Here is a 23,942-nt window from a genome sequence, read left to right as displayed (position 1 = left end):
AGCTTCTCATCTCCTGGAAGTGATGCCAAGGAGGTAAGAAAAATATGGGAATCTGGTCAAAATAAACCCTTGAAACTATTTATCTTCAGGACATTTTATTACGAATCACAAACTCATTTGCCGCTTTTTACAGAGCAGGAAGTTATATACAACTCAACTTGTTTCAGCTACCTCAATTCAAATGTCGAAAGTTTTGGATGTCAATATGGAAAAACTATGATGTTTAGCAGTGGCACTTTTAGACCGGGGCAGGGATGCAGACACCCCCCCCCCCTTTCTTAAATTAAATTCCTTTTATTTTATATTTCTACACCCCGTGATGTACCCCCCTCCCCCCTTATTATGAGGCTTAAAACCGCTACTGATGTTTAGTAGAATGATGTTGGTCCTGCTTAGTGTATAATGAATAAAATTGTGTTCTGAAGTCTTCGAACATCATGTGCTGAGCGTTTTTTTTGTCTCAATCATAGATGGTCTCCCAATATCATGCAGTAATGCTCCTCTGAAAACACTCCGCTCTCTCTTATGTAATTAAATATACATCAGTTATCATGAGTAGATACAAACCCAATAGCCACTAGTCATGAAAACCGACTGTAGAATCATATCTATCATTTTCCACCTCATTTTCTTAAAAATTATGAGTTTTGGGCGCAGCGATGTTAAGGCTCATAATTATTGCATTACAGTATATTTGAAAAGTTTTAGGGGATAGCCTAGAGGCTTTTTTTTGCTTTTTTTATCTTAAAAAAAGGAGTGCTTTTACAGTCAAGGCCGTATTCAGGGGGGATGAGGTTTACCGGGTTATTTTTCGATTGATACAAAAAAAAATGAGAAATTGAACTACAGGTAAATTTTGTTAGGCTCGTTGCTTTTGATAGCTAATTTTCAACTTAATGAATCTTATGTATTTGGGATCAAAATAAAAAGACTAAATGAATTAAATGTAATCGAAATTCCATTTTTTAGAGTTTGATTAGTATTGGCCTGAGTCACTTCTTACTTACAGTTCGTTACCACGAACTGTTTGATATTTACGTAAAATTTTGAATATCTTGAATTTCAAGAAAAAGTTCAAGTAATTTTGTCACGGAGTCAGTCTGTGAGCCACGTCTAAATCCTTGGTAGATGTTCTTTGACAGCGGTTCGTACATTTTAGATGCACATCTTCATGCTAACGTCTTGATGTTCTCCATTGTTTTAAAATTTCATAGAACTTTTTTCCAGAACACTCCTTGCAAATTTAAGAGACTTCATTTACAGTTCCAAAGTCATGGCCCATTTCTTGCATACTTTTTGTGACGATATTTAATGATACACGAATTCGACCACGCGTTTCAACAAAGAATCCTGAAAAAAAGAGAATAAGAGACTAATAATTTTTGTGGCAAGAAAATTGAAAAATTTGTCAGCTTTCAAATGAAAAAATATTACTGAAAGGAGAGAATGGTGAGATAGCATTGAATAAGGGAAGAGTTTCGAAGTAGAAAAAAAAAGTAATGTCTTAAACGATCATTACAAAAGCCTAGGCATAAACTGGGTTGTTCTAGAAGGTAGGACCAAGAGCCAGAATTTGCTATGGGTATTACCGAAAACACAGACTGCTCCATTTACAGCTCTCCCTACTGTGTATTCTAGCTACTAAAGGAAATGCTCATCTTATTAAAACACTAGATTGCAATACAAACTGTCAAAAGATAGTAAACATTACTAATACTCTTGACTTAAAAAAATAATAATAACGACCCATCAGTAAGGTAATGAACAGTACATCTGATGCAACAGTACAAGGCCAGAGCATCGAGGCTGTTTTCGAGATCGCAATATCCTCCAGCTTTAATCCTAAAACTATAAGGAACAATTCAGTGTCTAAAGAATGACAGGCTCATTTAGGTCCAATGTTACACATTAGGTCCATTTAGTCCCCAATTCTACACCGAAGAATCACCACCGAAGCGATGTAACATGGAGGTTTATTTGAAATGGCATTAAAAAAAGTTTTGTGCTCCTCAGCCTTGATGAGGTTTCAGATAACCCTCTCTGGGGATGTTCGCAGGGGAAAGAGTGTGGGGGATGGGTAGGACTTAGGGCCAGTGTATTCCTTCAAAATTTCAGTGTGTAATTTTTCTTATAAATTCTCATATTCAAAGGCATATCCAGGATTTTGTTTGGAGGCGGAGCTACAAAAAAAACTTTAGAAAAGCATCAAAAGTTTGTCAATATGCGTTTTTGTTAGATTTTTACGAGTCAGATAAAAATCTCGGGGAGAGGGGGAGGTGGATGTTCAAACTCAATAAGCCCCACAACCTCTGGATACGGCTTTGCTTATATTTTCCATATAATTTGCCTATTCGTGGTGCTTTTTTTAAAGCTGTATCTCCCATCCAAAATTTATTTCACCCTAAAACAGAAACCTGTGTTTAAGCTCACCCCTCCTCTTAAATCAGGAAAACAATATGTAAATAAGGACTTCTTCAACTTCTGGTGGCAAAATGTGCATTGACCCCCCCCCCTCCCCAATAATTTTGAGAAAAAAACTATTAAGTAATTTTTGAAACTGTTGGTCGTTTTAAGTTTCAACTTTGTTATTTACTTTGAGCAGGTAATTTTTTTTATTAACTCATCCTCATGTTTAATATAAAAAAACACAAAAATTCAGTGGCTCATTACACTTCCTAATATGTTTCGCATTAATATCTATACAAATATACCGGCTTCAAAACCTTATCATCAAGTAAATCGGTGAGTCTAAATAATGGCAAATTGCGGAAACGTACTATAGGCCCTGTTTCGCCACGTTTGCTCGGATCGTATTCTTCCCCTGATAGGTCTTTTACTACCTAAAATCTGTCAGTTCAATATAAGATTTCCTTGTTTTAAAACTTTCAAAATGGATATGTTACGCCCTCTATATCTGCAAATAGGACAGAAATGGAATCACTGAAAAACAAGAAATCATTGAAAGCAAGAAATTTGTTTCATTGAAGAGTATGAAAAGAAATCATCGAAAAAGAACATAAGACTTAGTGATGTTTATAATAATATTCATACTCTAGCTAGAGAGGTGAAATCAGCTGTAGTTTATTCATAGAAGATAGTAGGGGGAGGAATCAGCTACAAGAATTACTTAATTGTTTAAAATTTTTACTTCCAACATTTAAATCAAAACTGCAATATAGCTCCAAATTCCCTTATTCGTAATAGAATAACATTCAATACCCCCCTCCCCCTCTTCTGGTAATGTATACCTCTCATACTCGGATTTACACGCAAAAACGTTCGTGCAATTTTTCTAGATTTCATTTTATTTAACAAAGATAAAAAGGGGAAGGTAATTTTCAAGCTCTAGTGTCAATTTTCCCCACCCGATTGGCAACCTTGGTAAGTTTAATTAATGTAAGGTTTCTACCTCAATGCTGTCAAGAATTGTTCAGATTTGAACACCTTAAACTAGGTATTATTTTGTTAGACCCCACTGCCGTTGTATGACGAACAAATAAATTTTCAAATGGGGATACATCCCTTTATCTAGACAGTGAAGAAAACAGGTGCAAAAGTCTAGATATTTCGATCAGCGACCGTCATCAGTAGCATTAATTAAATAATATAATTGAAACTAGCATTTTTATACATAAAAAATAAATAACTTTTCGGATCATTCACAAAATAATGAACTGCCGGATTATTCGCTAGATTATTGTCAGAGAGAGTTCACTGACCAAGGTCATTCAAAGTCTTGATGTAAATTTCCTTCTTTAATGTTGCCCAAAAGTAAAACAAATTTCCAACAAAAAAAATTTTGTTCGTCATAGAACGGCAGTGAGGTCTAAGAAAAGAATACCTAGTTTAAGGTGTGTACTTTTTAATTGCATTTTTTAAAGGGTGTACTTTTTAATTTGCTAAGACGTCATTTTCAAATCACATGCAGTTGAATGACGCAATATACGGGGCTGTCGGAATATTGCGTTGTTGAACTGCAAGATTTAGTCTCCTATGATGGGCGTGGGATTTGAAGGAAGTGGAAGGGGAATATACACTTTAATATGAATGGTAAAGCTGGCAATAGAGTCTAGCTTATTAAACTCACGAACACCCACCAGAAAACGTATTTACTGTACACTAATACTTTAGTAAAGGTTTTATCCTTGTATGGTATACCAGACAAATACACTAAAGTGATTAGTGCTATGTACGAGAATAACACGGCTGTAGTTAAGGTAGGAAATGAGGTTAGCAGCTGGTTTTGTATTAAATCAAGAGTTAAGCAGGGCTGTGTTCTATCCCCCTTTATATGGATTATTTTAATGGACTTTGTCATAAGGAGCACAGGAAAGGCAATGGGAGACCAAGGAATCAAATGGGGAGGAAAAAGTCTCTTGGACTTAGATTATGCTGATGATTTAAGCATCCTAGATGAAAGTATGATCGAAATGAATGAACTCTTAGAGATTTTGCGAGGTCACGGTGGTAGAAGAGGTTTGAAAATTAGTGTTAAGAAAACTAAGTCACTAACGTTAGGAATAAGTGACGATGAAAAGGTGACGTTCGGTAATGAAAAGATTGATCAGGTCGGCAGCTTCTCTTACCTTGGCAGTATTATTAGTAAAGATGGTGGGAGCAGTGAAGATGTTAAAACTAGAATAGCCAAGGCTCAGGGTGTTTTTTCACAGTTAAAAAAAGTTTGGAAGAATAGGAAGATAAGTCTGCAAACCAAGATTAGAGTATTAGAAGCTACAGTGATGACAGTGGTTAAATATGGCTCTGAAGCATGGACGCTCCGAAAAGCGGATGAAGATTTGCTAGATATTTTCCAGAAAAAATGCTTAAGGATTGTTCTGGGTACCCGGCTGACTGACCGTATTTCAAGCAATAGGCTATACGGAAAATGTGGTTCAATACCGCTCTCTAGGGCTATAATGAAAGAAAGATTGAGGTGGCTAGGACACGTTGGGCGGATAAAGGATGAAAGATTGCCGAAGATTGTTCTTTTCAGCCAACCGTCTAGGGCTAAATAGAAAGCAAGTCGTCCTCGTTTGGGGTGGGAGGATGTCGTCATAAAGAAAGATTTAAAGGAAATGGGAACTTCGTGGACGGGTGTAAAAAGGGAGGCTTTGAATTGATTGGGATGGAGGAGGAGCGTGCGTAGCTGTGTCGGCTCAGGCGGCTTGGTGCTGCGGTGAGTTGTTAGTAGTAGTAGCAGTAATACCGTCAGCACCAACTCAATGCTGACAGCCTTAGTAAAAGATGAGGCAACTACTTATAAGTTGGTTGTTTGATGCGTTTGAATTGTTTATTTATGTATTTTGTAGTGTATTTGAATTTAATCGAGTAACGTAGTAACTTTTTTTCGTTATCGCTTGAAGAAAAATGTCCTATTGAAGAATTAAGGAAGGAACTTTGTTTTTTAACCGCTTGGTACTCCCCCCTTCCATCAGGTGGAAGAGTGCACATGTGGTCCCAGGATTGGGACAGCTGGGCTGCTACGTACTCTGTAAATTATTAATTCAGAATAAGCGTCTCCTTAGATTCAGCGATGTAAGATGGCCAAACTTTCGGTTCCTTAACAGTTCCGTAAAAAACAGCTTTGTCCAGCTCTCAACTTTGATGTGTTTTATAACGTTATTAAAAATATAGTTCGTATCAATCTAACAGGCTAATAAAACTAAAAAAGTGCAGAGGTCCTTACTTTCTTTCTTTGGCTCAGAACTAACTTTATAAAGCAACGGAAAGTGGAACAACAAGAACAAGGGATTTGACTTCCATCTTATACGTCTTCTTATAGTAACACAATAACAGAAAGTGAAGACAATTTTAACAGTGAAAGTAGCAAACCTTTGACCAAATGAGTTAAAAAACGTGATCCAATTAATGGTCCAACTTCAGCTTTGGCTCATATTTATGATGGCCCCTTTCGACAATGAGACTTGGGGCAAAATTCAGAACAGAATCATCAGAAGTTTCAGACATCTTTAAAATATATTTATACTTTCTAAGACTCTAACACTCCTTTCCCCATAGGTGGTTTTAGAGGAAAGGGGTTGAGGGGGCACTCACCCCGGACGCGGAAATTGTAGGGGGTGTAAATTTGAAATAAATAATCTAGTATTTATAATCATTTATAGTTTTTAAAATTTTATCTCTATTAAAATAAAGTAGAGGTCGTAGTTGACTAAGTAAGTTACTTACTGTAATACTTATATGATAATACGCAACACTTACTGTAAGTATATGCAAATTGAAGAGGCCAGAACCGCCATTGCTTTCCCATGAAGGATAACCCATTTTCATTGACTAGCCGGAGTTAGGCTCCTGGCTAGCACGAGTGCTGATCAAGACTTTTAGTTCGAAAAGTGTTGCCAGTATAGCAGTAAAACGAAGTAGGTTTTGCTAAGTCCTGATGTCCAATCCTTCTAAGGTTTTGTCTCTATCTGTGATTTAAAATTTTTCAAAATGTCTCCAGATTGTTCAAAAAAGCTTATACCTGTAGAGAGCCTCAAACTTGCATTTTTCGTGACGATTAATTTGACATCAAGATTCTAAAACACGAATAATTTGTGTTTGTAATATTTGATCCTAAATGCGTTATGCTAATCCTCAAGCTTCCAATTTTTTTGCAAGAGAATGGATTATATATTTTATGAAAAATTTCATACCGGAATGTTATGCAAAATTAAATGAAAAATATAAATAGCTAACAGAAGCTCAGAATATCGTTAAATGGTACGGTTCAGGACAAAACCTTCAGAGTTTGTACTCTAAATGCAATGTTCTTCTGTTTCGTGAATTCCTGGTAAAAGATAATCACATCGCAACCATACAATTCTTGCATTTAATAGTTTCTACCATAAAGCTCTTTTTATAAAACAACTAATCAAGCAAAAAGTACCTAATAATGGCTACCAAAATATTTGAGTTGATTTGATAGCTTGGGACAATGGATGCATTTCTGTTGTAGCTATAATTCTCATTTTATTACAATCCTTAAAAGCAATCGAAAAATATACGGTGTTGTCGTATCTGTGACCGGATGTTCATCAATTCTGACTCGTCAACAGTTACAGGGCTTCAGGTCCCAATCCCCAAACCTCATCTTCCAAAACTGGCTGTGGATTTATCTTTTCAAACAGTTCGCGGTAACGAACTTTATAGTAATAGCGACTCGTCTCAATAGTAACCGAAACTCTAAAAAACGAAATTTTAATACCAATAGATACATCAAAAGAATCGGAATTTTCTGCTGATTTTAAATATACAAGTTTCATCAAGTTTACACTTATTTATCAATAGTTAAGAGCCTGCGAAAATTTGTCTTATTTTCAAAAGGAAGAGAAAACAGCCCATAAAATCGCAGAATCTTAATGAAAATTCCGCCATCGGAGTCAGCCTATCAAAGAACCTTACTGTAGAGGTCTGAAGCCCCTAACCGATAAAAGTGGAATTTTGCATTTTTTGTCAGAAGAAACATCATGGATGTGTATTTATTTGCCTTTTTTCCCCAGGGGTGATCGTATCGACCCAGAGGTCCTAGAATTTCACGAGAGGGATTATTTGAACAAAAATTAAAAGTTCTAGTGCCTTTTTAATAAAAAAAAAACAAAAAATTAAAAATAGAATCACTTTTTACAAAAAAAACTGCATTTTAGATGTCTTTTCATATTTTCAAAGGTAGCTGGATATGTTAAAAATAATAACAGCATATGAAGTAATAAGTGACGTGACATAAGATCTAACACTGATTGTGTACTAATAACCATATATGACATAATGAGTGACGTTACGTAAAATTGTAAAGATCAATTTTTATCCGGATTGCAGTGGTAGCTAGCAACCTAGTAAGAGACGATCACGTCCAATGTTAAGAAATATAAAAACCCATAGCTCCTAAAAAAGGAGTCAGATCAAAACAAAAAGTACACCATTAGAACCGCCTTACCCGAAACCCCTGTATAGTAAACTTTCTGTCCCTTGGCTTGAAAAGCAAGGGAAATATATTGGCTTGAAAATCAAGAAAAGTGGCAACTACTACAACATTCTGCCTAAACGGGATATTTTTTTTATTTTTTCTTTTGTTTCCAGAGATAGCTTGGCACTGGAACATCGTAGAGAGTTGTTCAATAGCTCATTTTAAAGGAAATTAATTGGGTTACAATTCTATAGTAACTAAAATAAATTATTTCTAAAAGAGAATAAATTTTCCCACCAAAAACTGCATTTTTGATGTCTTTTCACACTGCAGTCTTTCAAACATAATCGTATAACAGCGATAAGATTTGAACCCACGCCTCCGAAGAGACTGGTGGCTAACACCAGTGCCTTGGACCCCTCGGCCAGGCTGCCTCTCATAAATATATGTGAATTTGGGTTGCAGCAGTAGCTAGCAACCTAGTCAGAGACGATCAGTCCAATGCTAAGAAATATAAAAACCCAAAACTCCTAAAAATAGAGTCAGATCAAAACAAAAGTACATCATTAGAACTACCTTGTCTGAAACCCTACTAGATAAATAATGAATGTCATCATAGTTTTATATTAGAGCTATGATGTGAATAGAAAAACACGAAATTATATTGTTGTTTCTGAAGACGTCATGAAATAATACCATTGTGTCATGAAATAAAATCATTACGCCGTGACGTCATAATTACTATATAAGAAACGTCAAAACTGTAAATGGTCTCATTATATTAGAGAGCGAACTATAATAAATAGAAATTAAATTATTTAAATAAGTAGTTATATAAATGATTACATAAATTTTCTAGTGAAGACCCGGGTTGGAGTGGTAGCTAGGTTGTGGTAAAGAACGAACTCTAGCCCATATTAATTAACTTATTTTTGAAAAGAAGGAATTACGGCAGAAACCCTTATGGTGGTATAAGTAAACTACAATTACAGTAAAGAACGACATACCTATTTTAACTGAAATAATATATTGACAATATAACTTCAGACAAACATCGTCTGAAAGTGGTTTCTCTAAAGTATGTTATATAAAAGATCAGTCTAGTTAATCATAGATAGGGATTATGTAAGTTTCATCGGTATCATGGCTGTGGAGATTTTTGAAACCTAGTAAAGAACGAGCTATGGCACATATTGGACTTAGTTAGCTGCCTGATTCTCAGAATTTCGTCTCTTACTATTCCAAATAAGAAAAAGCCATAGGCTTTTTCCTGTTTGTGTTATACTAAATAACGAACTCTAGTCCATAGTATCAAACGTAAGGACGACCCAAACAACACAACTGTTCCTTTAATTTCTGAGTTTTTTTTTATCATTTATTATGGTAAAGAACGAACTTTTGACCGAATATCAAGAAATAATAGATTGTAATCGAGAGAGTCGTATTTCTCCACGTCTTTTTTGAAGCAGTACTAAAACTCTTTACTAAAACTAAACAAAAATTCTAGACTGAATCTAAACTAAAACTCTAAAATAAAACTATTCACTAAAACTGAACTTAAAACATAGAATAAAACTATAAACTCAAAATCTAAACTAAAATTCTGAACTAATGATATGAACTAAAACCATATACTAAAAATCTAAGTTAAAGATCTAAACTAAAAACCTAAACTAAAACTATGAACTAAAATTCTAAGCTAAAACTCTATACTAAAACTCTAAACAAAAAATCTAAACTAAAACTCTAAACTAAAACTCTAAATTAAAAATATAAACTAAAACTCTAAACTAAAACTCTAAACTGAAACTCTGAACTAATACTCTGAACTAAAAACCTAAATCAAAACTCTATACTAAAACTCTAAACTAAAACTCTAAACTAAAAATCTAAACTGAAACTCGAAACTGAAACTCGAAACTAAAACTCGAAAATAAAACTATAAATTAAAAATCTAAACTAAAACTCTATACTAAAAATCTAAACTAAAACTCTAAACTAAAACTCTACACTAAAACTCTGAATTAAAAATCTAAATTAAAATTATAAACTAAGAAAGACTCCCTGTGATCAGGTCCTTGTGTAAAACTCCCTTCGATCAGGCTCAGCCCAAAGGTTATATTGCATCAAAATATGATTTGAATCAAGTATCGTGTTACGAAGGTGAGGAGATACTAGTCTGATCAGAATTGGTGGTATGTTGCGCCTGGACGGTAATCGCATTGCAGACTCGATGTCTCTATATGCGACTCGATTACCATGAAACACTCTGTTGAAAATTGCGACTAAATCGCCTTTCAAGCTTTTTTCCCAAATCCTAAAAGTGTTGGGATCAAAGTTGTTCAAGACAACTTGTTTCAATCCTGCGGTAGCTCTTACTTGGCTTGGCTGTGTCGTCCTTTCTCGCATTTTTTTTCTTATATGAAGAGGTACTTCTATTTCAGAGATTAGTTTTTCTTTACTTTTCCCATGAGGATCCATATTTGGTTTTAAATACATTTTTGTAGTCGAGTCAACTACCTTTTCTTCCTCCTGTATTAGTTTTTTCGTCGGTCTTTCAGCAAGTTCTTCATTTGTCTCACTTCTCCCATGAGGATCCATATTTGGTTTTGGACATATGTTTGTAGGGGCGTCAACTACCTTTTCTTCCTCCTGTGTAAGTTTTTTCGTCGATGTTTCAGCAAGTTCTTCATTTATCTCACTTCTCCCGTGAGGATCCATATTAGGTTTTGGACACACTTTTGTAGGGGCGTCAACTACCTTTTCTTCCTCCTGTAAGAGTTTTTTCGTCGGTGGTTCAGAAAGTTTTTCATTCATCTCACTTTGCCCGTAAGGATTCATATTTGGTTTTGGATATACGTTCGCAGGGGCGTCAACTACCCTTTCTTTATTCTGTATAAGTTTTTTCGTGGGTGTTTCAGCAAGTTATTCCTTTATCTCACTTTGGCCGTAAGGATCCAAATTAGGTTTTGGACACATTTTTGTAGCGGCGTTAACTACCCTTTCTTCCAGCCGTGTCAGTTTTTTCGTCGATGTTGCAGCAAGTTCTTCATTTTCGTCACTTCTCCCGTAAGGATACATATTTGGTTTCGGACACACTTTCGCAGAGGCGTCAACTACCTTTTCTTTATCCCGTAAAAGTTTTTTCATTGGTGTTGCAGTAAGTTCTTCATTTGTCTAACTTCTCCCGTGCGGATCCAAATTAGGTTTTTGATACACATTTGTAGCGGCGTTAACTACCTTTTCTTCATCCTGTAACAGTTTTTTCGTCGGTGTTTCAGTAAGTTCTTCATTTTTGTGACTTCTCCCATAAGGAGACATATTTAATTTTTCCTCACTGCTTTCAACTTTCTTTTTTGTAATTTTAATTTCGAAGTTTTTGTTTGCCCACCAAATCACAAGAATTACACCCGCTCCTGGAACAGCAAAACTTATTAATTTATTTAATAGACCCATAGTTATTGTTACTTTTAGAGTTGTGTCACTAGTTACAATTTCTGTAACTAGTGTAACTTTCATGATGGCGAAAACAAATACTTTTTTTTATTAGTACCGAGAATTCTTGCAGTAAGCTCAGCGCTATTTGCTCCAACCTCAATCTAAATAGTTTTGCACTAGCTGTTTAGTAACTTTTGTTTAAGAAAATTTGACAAAACTGTATTTTTTATACACGATAATATAACACACGAACTACGTCAGTATATTGATAGTCCTTTACTAGGTTTTAGCTACCACCGCGACCACGATAATAACGTTCAGGCTATAATAATGTCATGTATCAAACACAGGAAAAAGGCAACCAGGATCTAGTAAAGAACGACCAGAGGGAATCAGGTAGCAGTGTTCCTGAGGTATGATATCATATCACAGAGAAGCAACTTTTCAAAAGATACTTGTTTTTTTTTCATGAAATCATGTTATATTATGGTGTCATATCTTTTGTTAACATATACATATGTTACATCTTTTTGTATTTCAAGATACATTTTTTGTCAAAAATTGTATTTTACTTTAGTAATATGTTTTAATACTCACGAAAGACACTAGATTATAGCAATTTACTTTCAAATGAGCCTTTTAACATCTCTCTATGATGTTCCACTGCCCGGCCAGCAGTGAAGAAAACTTTAGTAATATAGATAGTGTTTAATCAACCTTTAACTTTTGCAATGAATCCCCAGTGTACTGCAGTCTCGTTTTAGTAAATTAATAAACATTCAAGGTGAAATATATTCTTAATATAATTTTTCAGGCTAATGTCTAGTATACGCTACACTTTCCCCAAAATCCGAAGTTCAGGACGGAAAACCCAAGGATTGGCAACTGTGAATTAAAAAAAAAGTAATTCGGACTTTAATCCTTTATTTGTCTATGCTAATAGGTATTAATCACAGTAACGCCGTATCCGGGGGAGGGGGAGGGGTACTGGGTTTGACCTCCCTCCCCTCTCCCGCCGAAATTTTCTCCGACTTGTGAAAAAGTAACAAAAGTATATACAAACAAATGCTGTATGTTTTATGAAGTTTTTTTTTGAGCAGCCCCCCTCTCCCCTTCTCCGAACAAAAATCCTGAGTGCACCCTTGAATCACTGTTTTGGACATCCCAAAACAGCGTTTTGGAACGAATATAACAATCATTAATGGTAGTGTTTTCGTGTAAGGTCGGCTATCTATGTTCTTCCTCGACTGTAAAATCTCACGGTCATACCTAAATAACAACACTAAAGTCAAACGGATTCTAACAGCGAACTCATTGATATAAAGTATTAGATAATTTAGATAAGAAGTGCCCAGAAATTTGGAAACAAATTAGAATTTCAGTGGGATCCTCTTCCCCGTTGTGTACGGCCCTTTTACATTTCAATTGTCTACAGTTTCACTCTTCTAAACCACCTCTTTGGTTTCTATATATGTATATATATATATATATATATATATATATATATATATATATATATATATATATATATATATATATATATATATATATGTATATATATATATATATATATATATATATATATATATATATATATATATATATATATATATATATATATATATATAAAAAAAATATATATATAAAATTTAATAATAAAAAAATTAAAAAAAAAAATATATAAAAAAAAAAATAAATAAATAAATATATATATATATATATATATATATATATAAATATATATATATATATATATATATATATATATATATATATATATATATATATATATATATATAAATATATATATATATATATATATATATATATATATATATATATATATATATATATATATATATATATATATATATATATATATATATATATATATATATATATATATATATATATATATATATATATATATATATATATAAATATATATATATATATATATATATATATATATATATTCAAATCTTAAGTTTTAATTTGACTATACTAAAGACAAGTATTATAAGTACATATTTCACAAATTACGTTTTATTTTCACGAGAGTTAATTATTTAGGGGTTTTAAGTGAACTCTATGTCAATAACTTCTGATCTCCAGTTTAGATTGTAAGGAAAGTGGCTTAGACGTCATACAAATGAAAACGCGCCACGGTCCCATTTCCCGTTGAATTACTAAAACTAGTCTCAAAGCAGAGATAAATTCAAGATTAGAAAAAAAGAATTGAAATACATACCATCTCTATTTTCGGCAGTCACTAAACAACGTGGATCCATTAGTTCTGGCCGGTGACCAGTTAAAAAGGCAGTAAATTTCTTCCACGGGGATAAGTTAGGAACAAACATATTCACAGTTTTTTCGCAACATTGAGGCACAACAGGAACTTGAGCAAGACCGTAGCCACGTATCATATCACGCCCAAAAATATCAGGGCCATAGGCACAAAAGATAATACGTGGCCCTAGAAAATAAAAGTTAGCTAAAATTTGATCTGAAAAGTGATACAAATATCTTTAAAAGTTCAAATTCGGCAAATTCCAAAAAAAAAACTTTCGAGCCCTCAACCATTTGACCTTACTGTACCCTGAGTCAGACACTCCAATTTGCATTTGAAATGGGTGTACACAATTTTTCTAAAAATCCTAAGATATATAATTTTGCTGTTTTTTTTTGCGATATTTTGTGCCTAAACCTTCCTCAAAAAAAAAAAAAAAAAAAAAAAATAGAAGCCAAAGCTTCCAATCAAACTTCGCAGTCCAAAATCTAAAATTAGTCTATGCTGGGGAGAGTTTTAGAGATTCTAATTTGGTCAAGTTCAAGAGGACTTGGCAGCCTGAGCTTGAGGCCAGATATTCTCCAAGGTTAGATAGCTTGAGTTTTAGGCCTACATTATCAAACATGATTTTTGTAGTCAAACTGACAGCATTCAACCAAATTTGAAAAAAAAAAGATCGACTCAAACATTCCAACTCACCCTACTGTCCAAAATGAAGCTACATCAGCCAAAATAAATATTTATTGTTTTAGATATTTTAAGCAGAATTGTCCCAATAAATATTTTGAACAACCTTCAAAATCTTATTTTAGCTCTGCTGTAACAATATGAAAACATCAGATACGCACATTATTAGTCTTAGGGACGACAACATGTTACAGTTTTCAGTTAACAGCAGGCAATACTTACAACCAGATAGTGTTGATGACTTGTAAGTGACATCAAATGGGAAACTCCAAACAAATATATTGTTGGCATTACATCGAGAAATCTGCGAAATACTTTCTTCTGTTCCCTAAAAATAAACCGTAAATGTGTCAATTCCATTTTTTTGCAGCTAATAATTGATATAATCAATTGATTAAGCTTTATTTGAGCTACTTGATCTACGTCACAAAATAGAAGAATAACGACCCTGAAATATGTGATTTCCCCATAGTTGGGGTAGGAGGTTGTTTCTAGAGAAAATATAATGGCCTAAGAGCGCAATTTTTTTTACTTTTTTTTTTGTTAAATTTATGTCCTCTTCTGGAAAAATGATTCAATCTTAAATCTTATAAATTCAGTTTATTGGAGCGTCAGACTTGCTTTCAAACATCATATAAAACATTAAATGAATATACAAAAAGAGAAGGACATGGGTAAACCTTTTGCCCCTCCCCTTTGCTAATTCTTGAGGTGACTTCTCTTTACTTTTCTTCCTTTTTTTTTAATATTTCGGACGCCTTTCTATATTTCATTACAGTTATACTAACTTTCTGACCGCTTCTTAACGCTGCGAACTGTTACAAGTACCAAAATACAGAATTTATTAGACATTCAATTATAGAATATTAGTAGAATGGGGGGTGCTACTCCCAGCGGGAGTCCATATATGGGCATAGAATACTGACGGGGCTCCATATATGGGCATAGAGTCATTAGGGAGAACACGTGGTTAATGGGGTCAATGACCTCTTTTTCCAAGGTCGATTTATTTGATGTTTCTATGTGTAATAGCTCCGGGGCGAAGGTTGCACCTGCGCATTGAATTCTAACGGGAACAATGTTATTGATCTAGGACTCGAGGGGGAAGTAAATTTCCGAGAAATTGATTGCGTAATCGAAGGGGAAGTGAATTTCCGAGAAATTGATTGCGTAATCGAAGGGAAGTGGATTTCCGAGAAATTGATTGCGTAATCGAAGGGGAAGTGGATTTCCAAGAAATTGATTGCGTAATCGATCGCGAATGTCATGGTGTCCAGAAATAGTATTTGTTGTTGTTTTGGTCATGTACATGCTCGAGGCGAATGTCATGGTGTCCAGAAATAGTATTTGTTGTTGTTGCTCTCAAGTCAAATGTTATGACTTTCCCGGAAACAGTTAGATCCCCCTTCTAAGCCAATCAGCGAGTCGGATACATCCCCCTTCTCAGCCAATCAGAGACCTGCTTACATATGATTTTCCCCGTTACATAACAATTCACCCTTGAGATTTCGTATATAACGGGTGTGCAATGTCAGGTTCAATTATCAGAAAGTATTTTGACGCTGTGTAAACAACAATGGATAAATTTGATGAATTAGAAGCCATGTCAACTTCAATTTGCAATGTAAGTACATTTTTTATTTTCAAACGAATTTTCCTTGTACATCCTTCCCTCTATATTTCCAGCTAAATCCGCCCTCCCTCCACCCTTGTTTTACAATCCCAAATTCTCGCAAAATAAATAGCCATTCGATAAATTCCTTCCCTCTATATTTCCAGCTCAATCCCCCCTCCCTCCACCATTGTTTTACAATCCCAAATTCTCGCAAAAGAAATACCATTTCGATAAATTCCTTCCCTCTATATTTCCAGCTAAATCCCCCCTCCCTCCACCATTGTTTTACAATCCCAAATTCTCGCAAAAGAAATAGCATTTCGATAAATTCCTTCCCTCTATATTTCCAGCTAAATCCCCCCTCCCTCCACCATTGTTTTACAATCCCAAATTCTCGCAAAAGAAATACCATTTCGATAAATTCCTTCCCTCTATATTTCCAGCTAAATCCCCCTCCCTCCACCATTGTTTTACAATCCCAAATTCTCGCAAAAGAAATACCATTTCGATAAATTCCTTCCCTCTATATTTCCAGCTCAATCCCCCCGCCCTCCACCATTGTTTTACAATCATATACTCTCAAAAAGAAATATCATTTCCATGGACATCCGTCCCTCTCTATGTCCTGCTTACTCCCCCCTCCCTCCCCCATTGTGTTACAATCCCAAAGTATCGCAATCAGAAAGATCATTAAGATTTTTTCCGTCCTGCACTATTTACAGCTCGCGCCCCCCTCCCTCCACCATTTTGTTGCAATCCAAACGACTCAACAAAATAAATACTTATCCTTTCCCTCTATATTTCCACCTAAATCCCCCCCCACCATTGTGGTACTACCCCAAAGTCTCTCCCAAAGAAATACTTATACTTCCCTAGTTATTTCCCGCTAAATCCACCCCCTCCCTCCACCATTGTTTTACAATCCCAAATTCTCACAAAAAGAAATAATTATCCTTCCCTTTATATTTCCACCTAACTCCCCCCTCCACTTTTTTACAATCCCATATTCTCGCAAAAATAAATAGCATTTCAATAAATTCCTTCCTTATATATTTCCAGCTAAAAGCGACCATTGACTTCCGTCAATTTTAAGTGAAAATACCGTTCTGTTTTGACATAAGACTCCAGTGCGTGGTTAAAATTAGCAGTCACCCTTTTTCCGGTTTACAAACGCGGTCAAGTCAAAGGGTTTCTCCGTCAAAATTAAAACACTTTGAGGCAATAATTAGAATTGTAGTTTCGTAACCTGTATGGAGGGAGAGAAAGAGATTATTTTCAAGCTTTCTTTCAATAAAGTTTCTTTTATATTCCCAGGCGTGAATCCACGATTTTTGTTGGTGGTTAGCGCTTTTATTAGAAATAGAAAAGATAATTGCTTCTTCATCATTTAGTGATTTTAGCTATAAAATTTGAATAAAAGCTAGTAAGATATGCCTTTCGCTTGAATAAAAACCTGAACCTTCATATAATAATGCTTTGACTTATTCCCGAGAAAAGTTGAATTAATTATAATCAAACTATGATTTTCAGAGTTTTAGGTTGCTTTCGACAAAGATTTCTCCTTACATACGGAAATTTCCACAAGATGATTGATCCATGCCCCTTCTAAATGTGATAGAAGCTACTACACCCCTGCTTCAATCTCTTTTACATATTCAAACTGAATTCTCGTATAACAATGCTTTGAGTTATTCCTCAGAAAATTGACCCTCTAAATATTTACTCAGAGGAGTGGGTGCTGAAATGTAAAACGTTACCTATTTGCCTATCCTTTTCACAGTTTTAAAGATGAGATCCTTGAAAACAATCCCTTCTTCTCAGTTTATTATATGAAAGTGAGCTGTATTTGTTAGAGTTTCAGAGTCGTTACATATTTATTTAATTTAAGAACTTTTTTTTCAGATATAATAATGTTTGCTGTGATTGACACGGAATATATTGGTCTGAAATATTCCTCAACTGGCATCATTTTCGAAGCAGCTTTCTTACTCCTAGACAACCAACGACGTGAAATTCATTGCTATAAATGGAACATCAGATACAATATGTATAAGTACGAGAAAAACAGATGGCGTCCTACACTAAATTTTATAAATCGAAATGGCTTTTACGCTAAAACTATACGAGCACATAATGAAAATGGCTATAAAATACAACATGTACAAGAAGAAATTCAGGAAATATGCAGTTTTTTCGGTGTGCAAGCTGTTTATGTTAAGGGAAACGTGCCAACTGATAAACTCTTGCTAGAAAAATGTGATAAAAACATAGCATTATTCAATTTAGAAGACTTCAAATGTGAGAAGTACTTGCATTCAGTCCATGACCCAGAAGATGAAGTTAGATATTTCGCTCAGTGGATACCGGAAAAGATACCTGACATGGAAAAATGCATCAGATATCCAAAGTCCTAAACTTGCTCCTCCTCATATCAAATGGATTAAGCTTCTTTTTTTAATATGTCATTATTTTTTCAAATGTTTTTAAATATGTTTAAGCAATAAATATCTTAAGCCTCAACCGTTTTTATTCTTTAGAAAAATCCGTCGCCATGAAAATTATACTTTCAGATTCAACAGGTCAGGGAAAAGCTTTCAGATTCAACATGTAGGAGAACCCTAAATGCTCATCCCTAAAAAAGGTAAGTTAACCCTAAACTCTTAAAGAAGTTCTCTGAAATCCCAATTTCAGATTCAACATGTAGGAGAACCCTAAATGCTCATCCATAAAAAAGGTAAGTAAAACAAAAAAGCAAAATTAATTTCTATTAAATAACACTTTCAGATCCATAAGAGCTGTGAAAGCTTTCAGGTTGAGCATGTAGGAGAACCCTAAATGCTCATCCCTAAAAAAAGGTAAGTTAACCCTAAACGCTTAAAGAATTTCTCTGAAATCCCACTTTCAGATTCAACATGTAGGAGAACCCTAAATGCTCATCCCTAAAAAAAGGTAAGTTAACCCTAAACGCATAAAGAATTTCTCGGAAATCACACTTTCAGGTTAGGTCAGGTAGGACCCTGACCCCACTACCACAACCCCAAAGGGTTACAACCCCCCCAACCCCAACCCCCCACGAAGCCCTCCGGTCCCTCATAGGTTCCCCAAGCACCCAAAAGACCACCGGGCTCCCCAAGGACCCTCCGGACACCCAAAGGCCCACACCCGGTCCCCAAAGGTCCACTGGACTCCCAAAGGACCAATCGGTCCTCAAATACCCTCTCCCAGACCCCAAAGGCCTCTCCGGGCCTCCCAAAGACCTCACCGGGGACCCCAAAAGACCACTGGGCCCCTAAAGATCCTCCGGACCCCAAAGCACCCTGAGTCCCCATTTTTTAATACTTTTTATGGCTTTATTATATCTTTTCAGGACAAACTATTTTCTTAATGTCCATCCTAAGCCCATTTTACAAGTTGAAGTACCCATCCCTCAACATTACTTTACAGCTCTTGAATGCTCCAACACCAAGCAATACTTTTCAAAGGCATTTCAGAACAAGTTCCTTTCTTAATGTTCCTCCTAAACCCATTTTACAAGTTGAATTCTCATCCTTTTTACCATAACTTTAGTATACTACTTTTTTGAATGCTCCAACACCAGGCAATACTTCTCAAATGACATTTCAGAAACTAATTTTCACATTGATGTGAAGGAAAGTTCAAGTTCCTTTCCTAACTATCCATATGAAAAGAAATAAGTTACATATCATTTCAATTTTTCAAGAAAAATAAAAATTTTCCACTTCAGTTCAGATTTTTCTCAAAGAGATGGAAAAATTTAAAATTACTGTTCTAAATTTTTCATAGAAGATGCAAAAAGTTCAAGTTCTCTTCTGAATTTTACCAAAGAACACAATTCAATTCTAATTTCTCCAGAGAAAATAAAATCTTCCTCTGCAGTTCATAATTTCACAAAGACACAAAGAAATTTTAATTTCTCCTCTGAATTTTTGTAGAGGAAAGAAAAGTTATCCTATGATTGTGATTATTTTCCATGAAGATAAAAAGTTTCACTTTAATTCTATATTTTCTTAAATTCAATTCTGACCTTTCTCAAAGAGATCAAAAATTTAAAGTTCTGTTCTAAATATTTTCCCGGGAGAAGAAAGTTCAACTTCAATTCTGAATTTTCTCAATGAAAATGAAATAAGTTTTTGATCATTTCTATTTTCCCAAAATAAATATAAAAATTTTCCACTTCAGTTCAGATTTTTTCAAAGAGATGAAGAAATACAAAATATTTTTCCAAATTTTTCATAGAAGTTAAAAAGTTCAAGTTCTCTTCAGAATTTTACCAAAGAACACAATTCAATTCTAATTTCACCAGAGAAAACAAAATCTTCCACTTCAGTTCTTTATTTCACAATGACATAAAGAAATTTAAAGTTCAATTCCAAGTTTTTCGGTACACAAAATCAGAAAAATGTTCAATGTTCCTTTAGTACCTACGCAATTAGGCGAAAAATGAAGATATTTATGCACAGTTTCAACTTCGCTATGGCTAAGTTTGCTAAAGACAAGCTATTTCGTGAAAACACATAAAATCAGAAAAATGTTCAATGTTCCTTTAGTACCTACACAATTAGACTAAAAATGAAGATATTTATGCTCAGTTTCAACTAGCTATGGCTAAGTTTGCTAAAGACAAGCTATTTCCAGGAAAACACAAACAAAATCAGAAAAAAATGTTCAATGTTCCTTTGTACCTACCCAATTAGTCTAAAAATGAATATATTTATGCAGAGTTTCTACTATCTATGTATAAGTTTGCTAAAGACAAGCTATTTTCTTTCGAAAACACAAACAAAATCAGAAAAAATGTTCAATGTTCCTGTAGTACCCACGCAATTAGTCTAAAAATGAAGATATTTATGCACAGTTTCAACTCGCTATGGCTAAGTTTGCTAAAGACAAGCTATTTCTTGTGAAAACACACTAAAATCAGAAAAATGTTCAATGTTCCTTTAGTACCTACACAATTAGACTAAAAATGAAGATATTTATGCTCAGTTTCAACTCGCTATGGCTAAGTTTGCTAAAGACAAGCTATTTCTGCGAAAACACAAACAAAATCAGAAAAAAAATGTTCAATGTTCCTTTAGTACCTATGCAATTAGACTAAAAATGAAGATATTTATGCAGAGTTTCAACTATCTATGGCTAAGTTTGCTAAAGACAAGCTATTTTCTGTGAAAACACAAACAAAATCAGAAAAATGTTCAATATTCCTTTAGTACCTATGTAATTAGGCTAAAAATGAAGATATTTATGCAGAGTTTCAACTATCTATGGCTAAGTTTGCTAAAGACAAGCTATTTTCTGCGAAAACACAAAATCAGAAAAATTTTCAATATTCCTTTAGTACCTGCGCAATTAGTCCAAAAATGAAGATATTTATGCCGAGTTTCAGCTCGCATTGTCTAATTTTGATAAAGACAAGCAATTTTCATGCAAAAACACAAAAAAAATCAGACAAATGTTCAATGTTAAATTAGTACCTACGCAATTAGACTAAAAATGAAGATATTTATGCAGAGTTTCAACGATCTATGGCTAAGTTTGCTAAAGACAAGCTATTTTCTGTGAAAACACACATAATCAGAAAAATGTTCAATGTTCCTTTAGTATCTACATAATTAGGTTAAAAATGAAGATATTTATGCACAGTTTCAACTAGCTATGACTAAGTTTGCTAAAGACAAGCTATTTTCAGTGAAAAACACAAACAAAATCAGAAAAATGTTCAAAGTTCCTTTACTACCTACGCAATTAGACTAAAAATGAAGATATTTATGCAGAGTTTCAACTATCTATGGCTAAGTTTGCTAAAGACAAGCTATTTCTAGTGAAAACACACAAAATCAGAAAAATGTTCAATGTTCCTTTAGTACCTACACAATTAGGCTAAAAATGAAGATATTTATGCACAGTTTCACTAGCTATGGCTAAGTTTGCTAAAGACAAGTTATTTTCTGGCGAAAACACGCAAAATCAGAAAAATATTGTTAGGTTAGGTTAAGTTAGATTAGGTTAGCCCATGTACGCACAGATAGTTAGGTTAGATTGACTAAGTTAGGTTAGCTAGGTTAGGTTAGATTAGCCAGGTTAGGTTAAGTTAGGTTAGGTTAGATTAGCTAGGTTAGGTTAGAGCTAGGTTAGGCTAGCCTACGTACGCGCGCGTACGTAGGCTAACATAACCTAACCTAACTTAACCTAACCTAACTTAATCTAACCTAACCTAACTTAACCTAACCTAACTTAATCTAACCTAACCTAACTTAACCTAACCTAACTTAATCCAACCTAACCTAACCTATATGCGCGCGTACGTAGGCTAACCTAATCTAACTTAACCTAACCTAACAATATTTTTTCTGATTTTGTGTGTTTTCGCAAGAAAATAGCTTGTCTTTAGCAAACTTAGCCATAGCTAGTTGAAACTGTGCATAAATATCTTCATTTTTAGCCTAATTGTGTAGGTACTAAAGGAACATTGAACATTTTTTCTGATTTTGTGTGTTTTCGCAAGAAAATAGCTTGTCTTTAGCAAACTTAGCCATAGATAGTTGAAACTCTGCATAAATATCTTAATTTTTAGTCTAATTGCGTAGGTAGTAAAGGAACTTTGAACATTTTTTCTGATTTTGTTTGTGTTTTCGCAAGAAAATAGCTTGTTTTTAGCAAACTTAGTCATAGCTAGTTGAAACTTTGCATAAATATCTTCATTTTTAGCCTAATTGTGTAGGTACTAAAGGAACATTGAACATTTTTTCTGATTATGTGTGTTTTCGCAAGAAAATAGCTTGTCTTTAGCAAACTTAGCCATAGATAGTTGAGACTCTGCATAAATATCTTCATTTTTATTCTAATTGATTATGTTCTAATGGAACATTTAACATTTTTCTGTTTTTGTTTGTGTTTTCGCATGAAGATTGATTGTCTTTAGCAAAATTAGTCAAAGAGCGCTGAAACTCGGCATAAATATATTCATTTTTGCCCTAATTGCGCAGGTACTAAATGAATATTGAAAATTTTTTCTTATTTGGTGTTTTCGCAAGAAAATAGCTTGTCTTTAGCAAACTTAGCCATAGATAGTTGAAACTCTGCATAAATATCTTCGTTTTTAGACTAAGTGAGTAGCAACTAAATTAACATTTAACATTTTTCTGATTTTGTTTGTGTTTTCGCAAGAAAATAGATTGTCTCTAGCAAACTTAGCCATATATAGTTGAAACTCTGCATAAATATTTTCATTTTTAGTCTAATTTATTATTTTCAAAATGAACCTTGAAAATTTTTTTTCTGATTTTGTTTGTGTTTTCGCAATAAAATAGCTTTAATTTATCAAACATATCCAGAGAGTGATGAAACTGTTCATAAACAACGTAAATTTTAGACTTCTAGTGTATGTACTATTTGAAAATTTAAAATATTTTCTGATTTTGTGTGTTTTCTCAAGTAAATAGATTGTCTGTATCAAACTTAGCCATAGAGAGTTGAAACTGAGCATAAATATCTTCATTTTTAGCCTAATTGCGTAGGTACTAAAGGAACATTGAACATTTTTTCTGATTTTGTTTGTGTTTTCGCAAGAAAATAGCTTGTCTCTAGCAAACTTAGCCATATATATTTTAAACTCAGCATAAATATCATCATTTGTAGAATACGTTAGTAGGTACTACATGAACCTTTAAAATTTTTTTTTTCTGATGTTGGTTGTGTTTTCGCAATTAAATATCTTGTCTTTAGCAAACATATCCATAGCGAGTTGAAACTGTGCATAAATATCTTCATTTTTAGTCTAATTGTGTAGGTACTAAATGAACATTGAACATTTTTTCTGATTTTGTGTGTTTTCGCAAGAAAATAGCTTGTCTTTATCAAACTTAGCCATAGCTAGTTGAAACTGAGCATAAATATCTTCATTTTTACCCTAAATGTGTGGGTACTAAAGGAATATTGAACATTTTTTCTGATTTTGTATACCGAAAAACTTAGAATTGAACTTTAAA

At 34.0% G+C, this 23,942-nt stretch overlaps 1 protein-coding gene across 1 annotated transcript in view; it reads right to left on the bottom strand.

Moving 5' to 3' along the window:
- Window positions 1-402: 402 nt before the first annotated feature.
- B9d1 (B9 domain-containing protein 1) overlaps window positions 403-23,942 on the bottom strand; it is a 37,548-nt gene continuing 14,008 nt past the window's right edge. The window contains exons 2-4 of the mRNA XM_089106202.1: window positions 14,541-14,646; window positions 13,593-13,817; window positions 403-1,350 (exon numbers count right to left, since the gene is read on the bottom strand). Coding sequence (XP_088962328.1) covers window positions 1,244-1,350; window positions 13,593-13,817; window positions 14,541-14,646 — 438 coding nt within the window. The 3' untranslated portion in view covers window positions 403-1,243. The remainder of the gene's footprint in view (window positions 1,351-13,592; window positions 13,818-14,540; window positions 14,647-23,942) is intronic.

Source organism: Artemia sp. Qi Xiang Cuo, chromosome 20 (assembly GCF_049724085.1).
Source record: "Artemia sp. Qi Xiang Cuo chromosome 20, ASM4972408v1, whole genome shotgun sequence".
Classification (NCBI taxonomy): Eukaryota; Metazoa; Arthropoda; class Branchiopoda; order Anostraca; family Artemiidae; genus Artemia; species Artemia sp. Qi Xiang Cuo.
The sequence above is the reverse complement of the archived record's forward strand: the minus strand, read 5'-3'. Positions and strand labels throughout refer to the sequence as shown.